This window comes from Hemicordylus capensis, chromosome 6 (assembly GCF_027244095.1).
Source record: "Hemicordylus capensis ecotype Gifberg chromosome 6, rHemCap1.1.pri, whole genome shotgun sequence".
Classification (NCBI taxonomy): Eukaryota; Metazoa; Chordata; class Lepidosauria; order Squamata; family Cordylidae; genus Hemicordylus; species Hemicordylus capensis.
The window spans coordinates 68,470,737-68,484,810 of record NC_069662.1 but is presented as its reverse complement, the minus strand read 5'-3'; the positions used below and the strand labels follow the sequence as shown (position 1 = coordinate 68,484,810).

Here is a 14,074-nt window from a genome sequence, read left to right as displayed (position 1 = left end):
CCATCGTCAGACTAAACCTTAGTTTGTTTCTTTGATTCCTCTCCAAGGACTGCCGCTCACAGAGAGACTAGTTTTGAAGCAATCATGAAACATAGCTGCTCAAGGCTGCAAGTGTCCCTCACTGGTGCCAATTCAAAGCCTCCCCTTGCCCTCTTAGCATGTCTTAGGTCATCTATCCATTATTTGCCATGAAACAAAACCTCAAATCAAATCAAATAAACAATTTACCATCCTGAACCTGATTTATGCACTCTTTTCACCCTTTCACAGTCATGAGACTCAATCCAAATTGCATCTCCATGTAATGCCAGTAATGCCAATTTGGCAGAAGAAGCACTAGGTGGCACTGTACTCAGACGTACATAACCACTGATTCACTTCTGTGTAACTGCCTTGGGATTGTTTTAATGAAAGGCAGTCTATAAAGTTAACAATAAACAGACAAACAAACAAACAAATCAGATAACGTGTTAAACCAGATAATGTGTGTGTGTGTGTGTGTGTGTGTGTGTGTGTGTGTGTGTGTGTGTGTGTATTGGGGGAGGGGACACACACATATCTCCACCTCTGCTATTAGAAGGTGATCAACTAGTAAATGTGTGAATTGGACTGTGACTGGACTACAAGACCAAAAAGGTCTTGAAGGTCTTTGGCTTTGCCACTTCTCAGGGCAAATAGATAAAAGATTCATACTTCATACAGTTAATCTGCTAAACCTATTCTTAAAGCAATATTTTTTTAATTATTCCATTTTTGGAATTATTATTAAATTCTTTATTATTGTGCTTCAGAGCCCCACAGATACTGGAAGTATATTTGCCTTGGAGCCAGGGGATCTGCTGATGGATTTCACGGAAGCTACGCCTATGGTAAATTATTTCAATTTGCAGCCTAAGTCTTTGAGCAGAATTTCTTAAATCTGTATGGCAAAAACTGCAATAACATTCGTGTCTAACCATACAGGACATAATTGCCTCAAGCATCTTTCTAACTCAGCTTTTCGTATTTGTAGTTGTAGGTTAATGTTTGGACAAACACCTAGTTTTGTCAAATTTCTTTGAAACTAGTTTGACTTCTGGAAAAAATGTGCTTATATTGTCACACTCGAAGGAAATTATATCTTCCTGTAGCAATAGCAATAGCAATAGCAATAGCACTTACATTTATATACCGCTCTATAGCCAGAGCTCTCTAAGCGGTTTACAATGATTTTAGCATATTGCCCCCAACATTCTGGGTACTCATTTTACCGACCTCGGAAGGATGGAAGGCTGAGTCAACCTTGAGCCCCTGGTCAGGATCGAACTTGTAACCTTCTGATTACAGGGCGGCAGTTTTACCACTGCGCCACCAGGGGCTCTGTAGATCTCACATGATTTTTTAAAAGTTGTACTAGGTTCCTTTTGTATCATGACACACTGATTACTCTGTATTAAGAAATTGTTTTCTTACAGCCTTTGTTTCTGTATATGTTAAATCCAATGGTGACTGATATCAGACTTGCAATTTTTCTTCAATTAGGTCAAACTTTTAATTAACCTTTTCCATTTAGTAAATGTATTACTAAATAAGTAAAAATTATTATAGTAAATGTGGGCTTCCAGATGTTACATACTATTTCAGAAATCCTGAAGGTTGTCTTTTCTTGTCTGGATACCCCCTTATGGTGGGGGTGGGGGCCTGAAGCATTTGCCAGAGGTATGTCCTGGGCAGTATTTCTTTTAGACTGTGTTTCAATGATGTCTGCTGGAGAAACTGTTGAACCTCTTGCCTAGACAAAGAGCTTTCAGTTGCAGTGAATCATAGCAACTGGGTCTGCAACCAGTGGTCTTTGCATTCACCCCTTTTAATGAGAGTAAAACTACATCTCCCAGGTTTGATGCTGGTCAGGATTGAGCTTTGTGGTGTGTTGTCATAGGTTCTCTTTTGGAAGTCTTTGTAACTATCATCTTCATACTCTGAAAATCAGGCCACCTGGGACTTAGTTAAGCAAAGGTGGGCAATGTGGAATGATTGTTCTGGCCCTTGAGCAGATCTGCAGGGTCAAGGACATTGCTCGACATGCCAGCAGGGCAAGAAGAAAAAGATGACTTGGGGACAATACGTGCTTTACTGACTGGACTGCACTTGAGCTTCAAAATAGCCCTGAGGAAACAGTAGGCTGGAGCTGATATGTTGAAATCCAGTACAAAATGTTGGGAAAGCTCTGATAGATAATTGAAAAAAAGGTCTGATGAAAATTATCATAGAATTCTAAACCTGTTCAGGTACCCCTGAGCAACTTCAATAAATCTGAAGAAGTTGTCTATTGGTACAAGATTTTTAATGTTCTAATGCATAATGTAGCTCAACAAGTAAAATTTTGGCCTGGCTCATGAACAGAGCCAATATTTTTTGACACCTGACATGGTTGTAAAGAGGCAGCTGATTTAGCCTTTTCTGGTCAGTGAGATTCAGTATATTTCAAATATGTTTCACTTTGCCAAAAAAATCGTGCACACACACAATTGCCACTGTGACAGCCATTCTCCACCTCTACACTTTTCCCAGAATAGGGAACAGAGGGGAGACTTTATGAGTAACAATGCCATGTCAAGACCCAGCACCATCTTGGAAGGCATACACAGAGTACTTGGAAGTGTAATTGTTCCCAGTAGCTTCTCCAGCACCACAGGTATAGAAAGCATTTTGTATGCTTTCTAAACCTGTGATGCCCTCATGACTGCAGAACAGCCAGGTGTAGAGGGTTTCAATGTGCATTGTGTCATTGGGTGCAATTGTTTGTTCTGGGAGTGTATGCCACAGAGGGTATACTACCCAAACACATGAACTGTGCGTACACCTAAGAAGTCAGATCTTAATCAGTCCCAGACAAGTGCACAGAGGTATATAAGATTAAAGATAAAATGTGCCATAGAGTTGGTGTCAACTCCTGGTGACAAAAGAGCCCTGTGGTTGTCTTTGGTAGAATACAGAAGGGGTTTACCATTGCTACCTCCCATGCAGTATGAGATGATGCCTTTCAGCATCTTCCTGAGCCATTTTTGGAAGGGCGGTATATAAAGCAAATAAATTTAATTAATTAATTAATTTGTCGCTGCTGCCCGATATAGGTGTTTCTCATAGTCTGGGAAACATACCAGTGGGGATTCGAACCACCAACCTCTGGCTTGCTAGTCAAGTCATTTTCCCACTGTGCCATTACACGTGTCATTTACATGGCCATCACTGTGGATGATATGCCACAAGAGTTGCATATAAGAAACTAAATTTGTACAAAGAGACTATACTTTCTTATGACAATATGTGACTTGGCCTGTCCTCCTGACTGGTCAATAGTCTTTCTATGGACATAGGCTATTGACAGCTGAAAGGGGGAGAACTCGAAGTTGCCACCAAAGGGGGAAAATGAGCTGCAACTGCTTGCCAGATAGTGAGGGCACCATTGTGGTGGAGGGTCCATTCTTGCCTCTAGGGTCTAGAGCTACCTGGTGCTGGCCCTGATATGTGGTGCAGGAAACACATAGTGCACTTGACAATGATGATTACCATGTAGGGTGTGAAGCAGGTGCCCAAATGGAACCATTTGGTTACAAATTGGTCAGGCTGATAACAGGACTTAGTTTTTCAACATCATCTGTGATACCTTAGATATTGTACTGGTTGAGCTAGATGGAGAAAAGTTCTAATTCTGCATCTTCATAGGTTCCTCCTTCAAGAAACGGTTGTAATACATTTCAGAGTTGTAATATTTTATGCATGTTGTAATATTTGTGCCTAGGCAGAATAAATTTGTGCCATCAATACTACGTGTACCTGATTAAGGTAAAATGTGGTTTTTCTAACAGCTGTGTAATTTGACCAGTTTAGTAATTAGACCAGAAATATTATCATTCCTGAATGAATATATTATAAAATAATGATTTCTTCTTGAGCAGATCTTGAGCACGTTGGAGAATCTTCTTTAATTATTGTTAAAAAATCAGTTCAACATTTACTTCAAGATATTTCTACATAGAATGCATGAATAAAAGCAAAGCATATGAATCCTCATCATTAGCTTCTGCATGTTTGTCAGGATGTATCAGTTAATTTGAGCGCTGGTGAACCATTCTAGTATATTGGACAGAATATACTTTTGCAGCACTTTCCTTCATTTCCCGCCCCTCCATCCTGTGTATTCTGAAAGTAATATCTCTTTCTTTATCGTCCTTAAAGATAAAGACATTCCCTGCTGATACATCTAATCCTTTTTTCGATCCCTTTCCTGCACTACCACAGTTTTCTGTAAGTAGACAATGCAACCCAAAAAACCCTGCATTTAACAAACTTGCAAATCCAGTTTATTGGGGGGTGAGGGGATTCCATAAAGACACATTACAATTATGGTAAATTATGGTAACATTTCATTACCAGTATTAAAATTGGCTGGCATTCATAACAAGGAAACACCAGTGAAGCAAAAGAGCAGTCTGATAGAACGTCAGTCTAACAGCATTGGTACAGCAGGGAAGCAGCACTTTTGACACCTCGTTAAGTCCTCTGTACCACCTGAAAATAGGTCCCCAAGAGTTACACAATCCTAGGGACATATTTTCAGGTGGCACAGAAGACGTCCTGTGAAAGGGTGTAAAAAATGGCCACTTCCCTACTGCACCAGTGCAATTAGTTTGGAAACTCTGTTCCATTTCTGTAACTTACACAAAAGTGTTACTAGACTTATGTCCTCCAGCAGAATTACGACACACTATGGCAGCCAAGAATTTGGTGACCTTAGCTTCCTGAAGTACATTTCATAGTCAGGAGGAAGATGAAAATGCACACTTCTAATTTTGAACACCATAGTTCAAACCCATATTGTCCCACATAGAGAGGTCTCATTTTACCAATAAGATAGTGCTGTGACAAATTGTTGTTGCAAAAAAATAACACCAAACCCAAAGTCATTTTTCATGCTTATTTTCAAGCATCTAGACCAGAAGGAGGTGTTCTCCGTCTCCTGCATGCAGGAGATGCAGTGTGGTGAAATATTATTTTCTCCAATTTGCTGTTATTTTGGTACCATATTTGCTCTTTGAAAGGCCTTCTTCACTTCTTCATGATAGCCAGTCATGAAGACATTATAGAGCCCTGTAGCCAGACATGACTGAGGGGAAGCAAAACCCATCAACTGAATGGGAGGAAAAGATAATACATCCCATTGTCCAAGCGTTGGTGGTTTCCTTGCCTGCCAGTTCTAGATGTGAATTAGAGACAGAGATAAATATGTGCATCCAAATGTAATGCAGTGCAGATGTACAAAATTCACATCTTCATTGCTTTCATTTATCCAAATTCTGCCTTAACCATGATTGGGGAGAAAGGGAGAAAGTATATTTCAGTCTTGTTGCCTTGTCGTCACTCATCCCCTCATAGTGTTTCATACACTTTTGCAAAAAGGTGTGAGCAATTGCTGATAATGGGGGGCAATCTTTCACAGTAAGCATAGATCATAATTATATGTTACAGGCATGTAAGATACATGAAACACTATATTAAGGATCATGGCATGTTAAACTCATTCAGCTGCATTGTCTGTCAGTTATTATGTTACCACCCTAAATAGTGTCATTAGTTGTTTGCTGTTTGATAATTCAGGTTCAATAGCATTTTATGAACTCTGCTTAAATTATAATTGTATTTAAGGTACAAATGCCTCAATCTGAATGGTTTGCTATTATGCTCACTCTCATTTGGTTGCAAATGTATTTGTAGCCTTTCAATATTTAAATTGACTAATTTTTCCTTGTATAGAAAGCTCATAAGTTTCCATGGTTCTTTCTTTTGCTTTTACAGTACTTCAAATTAATTTTCCCTTGTATAGAAAGCTCATAAGTTTCCATGGTTCTTGCTTTTGCTTTTACAGTACTTCAAATTATATTTTCCCGATTCGATAAAAAATATTGTAATGCTCAGTAGAAAATGAGGTCAATTGTACCCCATCTGAGAAGGGTTTTTTTAAAAAAATGATAAAACCTTGCACTTACTGTTCTGCAACTCCATATTCTAGGTCAGAATCAACTTTAATGAGCTTAAGTGCCCAGTGGTGTTTGATCCATCAGCCCCTCATAATTATACTGGCAAAGTAGTACCAGTTCAGTTAAATAGAGGTGTTTCAACAGCCCTGTACATTCTGTATGTCATAAAATCAAAACTGTCTGTCAAATCTACCAGACTGCATGCAGACATAAATTAGGTCCCCTTCCCCCGACTCCAAATATGGTGCTGATCTTTTAAAATTCAGGCTTATGCTGGAGCATAATTCTCTCTTGGTTTGCCTTCCATGTCTTGGCTTTTCCCATGGATTCCCAAGAATGGCACAGGGGCTCCTTGGGATTTGTAGTCTTGTCTGAGGCTACAGCTACAACATCCCTGATAGATGGCTGTGCAGCCTCTGTTTGAAAAGCCCCAGCAAATATGGTTGCTGCCAGACCACGATCCACTGCTAGCTCTTAAGAAATGAAAACCACTAATTTAAACTCAACCCTGGTCCAATTATTTCCTCTACATTTTTATGTAGCCTCTCTCTCTCATAGTTGCAATTCACAGGACTTTAACTGATAGTTTACAAAAACCAATAGCTTTGTTGTGATATGATTGCCACAAGTCTCCTCAAATAAGATATTTTCCACTAATTTTGTGCTTTCCAGAGGGTTTCTTGAAACACATTAAAAATGAATATTATTCTCATCACAATTTTCTTTTATTGTCTTTTCAACTGCTTTTAATTTCATACGCCAAGCACATCCCCAATTTCAGGCTTGAAGGTATCCTCATATTTAGAAGAATATTGCTGTTAAAGAGTGTGTGGGTAAAAAATGGAATGGGGAAACGTGGCAACATGTGCTCTCTCCTTTATTTTTATTTAGGCAGAGTTTATGGACAGTTCACTACGATGCTGTGTTGTGCAGTCATCTCCAAAGATCTTATCAGCAATTACTTCAGCACCTGTGGCAAGGTCTGTGGTGGAGACCATTCCTACTGCAGCTGTTCAGACCATCTATTCATCACACAGACCTATTTCTCTGGCAGACAGGTATTGTGTGCTCTTCCCACAGAATAGTATGTGCCTTGCTTTCTATAGGCTCCCAGCTGTTCTCCTGGGGCCAATTCATACATAGTGGAAAAAAGAACGGTGTGTGTGGAAAGGCTGTTGTTTTGTTAAAATATTATTACTGGAAAGAATTACAAAATTGTAATTGTAAAGTGTTGTTTTTTTAAAAAGTATTTTAATTGGTTTTAAATGATTTTAATTGTTTTTGAATTGTTTTTATATTGTTTTTAGCACTGTGTTTTGAATTGTGTGTTTTTATGTCTTTTAAAAAGTTGTTGTACACCACCCAGAGCCTCTGGATGGGGCGGTTTATAAATGTAATAAATGTAATTAATTAATTAATAAAATTATATATGCTGACACACCCATTTTTCCAAGCCAGAACACCACCAGCAAATAAATGCATCTTACACAAGGACAAGGACTTTGACACTGGCTTTTCAGCAACCATGTGTTCAGCAGCCATCCAGAATAAATTAGGTCAATAAGATGGAGTTTTCCTAGCTGACTAGAAGAATGGCTAGTAAGAAAACCTCTTGAAATATTCACTTGGTAGTGTTAGCCTTATTTTCTTCACCCTCCATCAAACCAATCCCTTCTCATAGAACTTTAGAGTTTGACAGGACATTGCCCTGCTCTGGTCGGTGCCCTGCTCAGTGCAGAAAACTATGACAGCAATGCATCCCTAACAAATGGCTGTCCTGCCTCCAGGAACAATAGAGAGCAAGTCCGCTTCTCTTTCTATGGGACAGCTCTTCAGATATTTGAAGACAGCAGCCACATCCCCCACTTAGTCTTCTCTTCTCCTGGCTAAACATACCAGTTCCTTCAGCTGTTCCTCCTAGAATTTGGTTTCCAGAACCCTCACGGATAATACATGGGATACATAATACACAGGAATGCCTGTGTATTATTATCATTATTAATTAATTCAATTTCTATACTGCCCTTCCAAAAATGGGTCAGGGCAGTTTACACAGAGACATAATGAATGAATAAGATGGATCCCTGTCCCCAAAGGGCTCACAATCTAAAAAGAAACATAAGATAGACACCAGTAACAGTCACTGGAGGTACTGTGCTGGGGGTGGATAGGTCCAGTTACTCTCCCCCTGCTAAATAGAGAAAATCACCACATTAAAAGGTGCCTCTTTGCCAAGTTAGCAGGGGTGGAAAGTTAAAACAGCATTCTATCATGTTATTTCGCCTGACTCCCATTATCTCCTTTCTCAAAGCTTTCCCTTTGCAATACTGATGCAGCCATTTTTTAATTTCAAAATGTACCTGCTGAACCAGTGTGCTAGTTTTTTAAATGAATCTGTGGGGAAATGATCAAGTTATGAGGAGCGGGTTGAAAAGTAGTCATGAAACCCCATTAAAAGTGAAGCTCAGACTGACTCAATTTGGGGTGGGGGGAGGTCACTTTCAATAGTCTATCTTCCTTACCAATCACTTTCATGGGTTTGTCAAAATTAATATTTATTTCTTAATTTCTACAAATTAAGAAAATGGCTCTGAGGTCAGATTTGGACATACTCAGTTCACACTACCATTAAAATTGGGCTACCCAGATGTACATGATTGTGATGGTTTCCTCCAGTCCAGGTTGTTCACAGCAGGGCTACCCAGCTTCTGAACTCAGCCTTTTCTTTTCTTTTCATTTCCTTTTTTCCCCATTTCCTTTTGTTTCTTTTTTTTTAACCAAAGAAGCAGATCCCTCCTGTCCCAGATTGTTTGTATGTATGCACATGGTTTTGACGGTGCCAATGTCAAAACATGAGTTAACATTGAGATTTGCCAGACAGACCGTTGAGGTACAGACAAGCAAAATAACAAAACAAAACTATTTTAATTCAACAATTGATTACACTTCCAAAAAGAACCCAATATGATACTAATGTTAAATTTAATAATAAAACTATATTTCATATAGTAAAAAAGTATCCTGACCTGATTGATTGGAGGAATATGGTTCCTCCAAATCAATATATGAGCATATGACAGAACTAAGGTCATAAAACGTAACAGAGGTCTCGTTAAAAATGTCCATTGTGAGAAAGCTGTTCAAGAATGTATCCAATAACTCATCTCTGAATGTCATGCTGTCATCTTGGGAAAATGTGAATATTACTGTACGATTGTGCAGTACTTGCTTGAAAGGTAGGCTAACCAGAATACATATGATGATATAGTCAAAATCCCCTAATAAAGACTTGTATCACCAGTAATAATATATATACATGAATGTCCTACAACTTCATAAATATATAACTTTCTAAAATAATCGCAAATACTCAGTATTCAGATTGTTTTCTCTCTTCCACTTGTAGATTTCTTTCCCTTCATAGGGACTGAGCTAGCAGAACCTTCTTCCTTCATTAGAAGGGACTGGCCATTGTGATACCACGTTAGCCTCCAAAGCACACTCCATGTGCGTGAGGCTTGATTGTGGTGGGACTGAATGGGCATCTTCATGACAGGACCTGCTCCCTTTCTGACCAGTCCCCATAAGTGGCTGTGCAGCAGTGGCTGTTACAATGGAATGTAGCTTGTGTAGCAATGGCCTGGTTCAATGGATTCAATGGTTCAAAGGGGGCACTGCACCAGTTTGGAACATAAATCAGGATGTGTAACTGATTTCTGAGAGTGGGGTGGATTTGGGAAGGGGGTGATGGGGCTAGGGTGGGCAACTGGCACCCACTGGTTATCCCAGTCTCTGTGGAAACACAAGAAATTTGCACGGACAGGGATATGCTCCCTTTCTGGAGCATTGAACCAATTTGAATGCCTGTGTTCCAACCACCTGGTTGGATGGTGGGCGGTGCATTTAAAAAACAGGAAAGGAACTCCTTACCTGCTCGCCCCCTCCCCTCCGCTTTAGCCCTGCCTGCGCTGATTTTAGAAACAGCCGCATGGGGCTGCAGCATTCCTTCCTGCAGCCCTGATCGCCATCGGCACGCATATGGCCAGGGCGCACATGCACTGGCCATTTACATGGTTACCATGTTGACCCCGGCCATATGCTTGCCAGTGCCAATCGGGACTGCAGGACGGAACGCTTTCTAATACGAGTGCCAGTGGGCAGGGGGGAGGATCAGGTAAGGAGCTCCTTACTTGTTTTTTAAAGGCACTCCTCCCTGCCCCACATAGGAGTGCATGAACAGCTCATGCACATCCCTAGGAAGCACACACCCTATTCTGCTCCCAGCTTCATCTCTGCCACTCTAGCAATGATAGCAGCATGCTATGTTGCAGAAGTTTGCACAGAGGCATAGTTTGGTGCAGAAGACCCTGCTTGCATGCCAATTCTATTTTTGAACCAGAGTAGTAGGGGCGAAAGCTTCCTTCAAAAAAATTGGATTCACACACATTCTCTCTGGGTTCCAGCCATGAGGAACCTAGGAGTGTTTGTATTGCTTGCCTGTCCTTTTAATTTCAGTTGAACTATTTTGAGTAATTTTCCTCATAATTTCAAAGACTTCAACGTTTTTAAAAATCAAAAAGTAGCCCTTCTCTGTTGTTGCTATTGAATGCAAATTAATGTATTGGAAATGTGTCATGTTCTCATAATTGCTTGTGTGTTCATTAATTCCACAGTGCTGAGACTCTGAGGTGTGAACTCGAAAGAGAAAAGATTATGAAAAGATTGCTGATGACCGAATTATGAAAATTCTCATTTCTGTTTCGTGTATCAGGGCATTTTCTGTGCCTTCTGCTTACATTCCTCTGCTTCTGTGTAGACAGCACTCTGCCTCGTGTGTGTGTGTGAGGCAGCATTCCTCCTGGATTCATCACAGCTGGAAAAAATTGATTCTGATATAAACTTGGAGCACTTCTTTGTATGTTTGATACTAAGATCCATAAACTAGTTAAATGATCCCACAACTGGTTTATACTTGGTTTTTTCCTCAACCACCTCCTCCACCACCATCGCCACCACATGCTGCATGGCAAACTGCTTTTGAAACTGAGAATACTAGTTTCAAACTAATCAGCTCTTTGGATGCCAGTCTTCGATCTGCCCTTTATTTATCTGAGATCTTAGGAATTTACAACAGTGAAGCTGAGGCTTAGTTTTTGGTAAGTCTAGGTCAAAAAGGAACACTTATTGATTTCTACTCAGAAACACTGTTCAATATATATGTTTATAACTGCATAGAGATAAATGTTATGCAAAGTATTTTGATAGCCACATATACAAGAACTCATTTTTGTAGAACTGAAAACTGTACTGAGGTACTTCTGTTGTTGTTGTTTTTTAAACAAAACAAAACTGCTGTTTGTTAAGGATTTTAAATGGAAATAACATTATTACCAGCCTGGGTCTGTTCCCAAGCTTCTTGGAAAGTTTGCCCTCCTAATTTTAGAGTAATTTCAAAGCTCATTATCACTTACCATTTATAATGAAGATAAATGTTTGTCTATTCAATCTGGGAACTGGGTTTTTTTTTCCTTGCTTGGAAAAAATACTTTCTACTGGTATTCCTAAAAGCAGAAATTGCTCGTAGTCCAATAATCGTGTTACCCAAGCACTACTGAAGGCCAACAGGTAGAGCTATTTTGCTTTTGATATTACATAAAATTTATGAAAGAAAGGGCTTGGGGGGAGGGAGAGAGAGAGAGAGATGGTTAAGGGGAGCAGTGTTCCCTCTAAGGTGCATGCGTGAGTGCACATTTTTTGATGTCCACTCAGTTAGTTTTAGATCCCGCTGAGGTTTAATCAAGAAGGTCCCACTCTGAATGTGTGCACACACACACACTGTCTTGATACTGCTGCCCAGAACAAAACTAGACACAGATGAAAAACATTAGAACATTGATGGGGAGGCTTAGTGAGAGAGTGAGAAAAGAGGGGCTCAAATCATACTTCAAAAGTTAGTTTTGTGTACAAGTACAAATTTACAAATTAGAACAAATTTACCATGCCACAGAAAAATACCAATATACTGAATCCTAAAATTACAAAACTATTGCAATTTTTGAAGAATACTGCACCTGTTCTCCACCACACATGATATGCCTTGATGATGATGATGATGATGATGATGATGAGTAGTAGTAGTAGTAGTAGTAGTAGTAGTAATTTATTACGGTCAGTGACCAGTCAACATACACACCAAAATAAAATCAGCATAGAACAAAACAAAATCAAAGCAGTAAAACTGAATAACAACACATCAGGGTAAAATAAATCTCAGTTACAGCTAATCAATTGCTCCCATCTCAGTTTATAGGATTGCCTTGATCATTTCTTGCCCTGAGCCATTTTTGGAAGGGTGGTATATAAATCAATCAAACAAACAAACAAATTTCTATTGGTATAAAAGCATTATCAGGGGCTTTACCACTCTTAAGTTGGGTTAATTGGCCTCCACAATTGATAATGGGGGTCATTTCTGAATGTTCAGATGAGAGTTCCAACACAGAAGAATGGTGACTGGCGCTACCAAAAAGCAATTGAAAAGTTACTTCCCAGACCTTAGCTGAGATATAGCAAGTCAAGGTGACTAATTCCATCCAGAATGTCCAGAGGTGATCCACCAAAATAAGGAAGAATTTTAAAATCCTTTATAATCTGGCTAGACTCAGATGAAGATTCCCACCTATATCGCTTGAAAATATCAGTTACCATGGTCAAACCAACTTTTGGACCTATATCTATTCTGTGTTGGCTTGGGCTTACTCCTCACAACAAATGCCTGCATTGTTTGAATAAGGACCTCATATAGGTCCAAAATAGTGCCACTGGAGGAAGTTGCATCTACATCAGCATTTACAATTGCTAAGTGCAGAAAGCGACCCTCTTCTGAGTTAAGCCAGCTGATCACCGAGTCGCTGACTTGTCTGCTTCATCTAATTCTAAGGGTCCCAGCCTCCTCTAGGGAGTCATGATGTTGATGATAAATGGCCGTAGCAATAATGGCCATTGGGGATTTGAAATAAATATCAGCAGAAAATGATCACATTCCAGTCTGACCACAATTTCAAAATGGGTGAGCAAGGGGATCAGGTTGCAAGAGATCAGCAGGTAGTCGATGGTAGATAATTTATGGCTGGACCAGAATGTAAACTGGCCTGGATAATAAACCGACACTGTGTCATTCAAAATGAACAGATCCTGTGTATTGGCCAAATGGGCTAGCCACAGGCCATCCATATTACTTATTGTGTCCCTGGAAGCAAAGGAGAAGTTGCATCCTCCACCGGCAGGCATGCATGGAAGTCTGAAAATAAAGTTATATCATTGGTGCCCATTATCTGCTCCTCTGCGATCATAATAAAGGAATTGAATTGGTGCCCATTCTGGCATTGAAATCACCCCCTAGTATAATATATGCAGAGGGATATTTATCTACACATGACTCAACACACTGTTCCACTTGCTTCCAAAAATGTCTAGCCTGCGCATGGTGGTGCTGTGGGGGTAAATACAAAGTTTACATAACATTGTAAAACTATCAAAGTTCAAAAGTGCAGAGACGACCCACTCTGTAATGAAAGGTAGTTTAGTAATCACAGCTTGTAGATCCAATTAAATAAATACACCCAAGCCCCGCTTTGGCCTGCCATTCTCTCCAGTTTGGTTCTGCATTATTTAAACAAGAATGGTAATTGTTTATGTAAAAATCTTCTAACAAACATCTAAACTTCTTGCATTAAAATATCAAACTGTAATAAACTTTTAAAAGGACATACTATGCATAATCTTAGTCATTAGGCTGAGAAGCGATGGGGTAGCAAGATTCTGTAGCAAGCTTGTAAACTGAGGCGGGAGCAATTGATTAATATGAGACCCCTGAATGCGCTGATATTTTATTACCTGCCTCTTGTTTTGATCTTATTTTGTTTTATTTTGATTTTTACTTTTATCTTTATTTGCTGACTGCTGGTCACTGACTGTAATAAAAATCCATTCATTCATTTTAAAAGGACATATGAGCTTTTCAAACCCCACCCCATAGTATTCCATGAGAGCACAGA

The 14,074-nt window shown here is 39.5% G+C and overlaps 1 protein-coding gene across 7 annotated transcripts in view; it reads left to right on the top strand.

Annotated features, from left to right (window-relative positions):
- EPB41L4B (erythrocyte membrane protein band 4.1 like 4B) overlaps positions 1-11,522 on the top strand; it is a 159,265-nt gene extending 147,743 nt beyond the window's left edge. For 6 of the 7 annotated variants that reach the window (XM_053265909.1, XM_053265905.1, XM_053265906.1 and 3 more), the window contains 4 exons: positions 792-869; positions 4,219-4,287; positions 6,909-7,075; positions 10,691-11,522. In XM_053265909.1, coding sequence (XP_053121884.1) covers positions 792-869; positions 4,219-4,287; positions 6,909-7,075; positions 10,691-10,760 — 384 coding nt within the window. In that variant the 3' untranslated portion in view covers positions 10,761-11,522. The remainder of the gene's footprint in view (positions 1-791; positions 870-4,218; positions 4,288-6,908; positions 7,076-10,690) is intronic. The other variant, XM_053265904.1, reaches the window with a different exon arrangement.
- Positions 11,523-14,074: the final 2,552 nt, after the last annotated feature.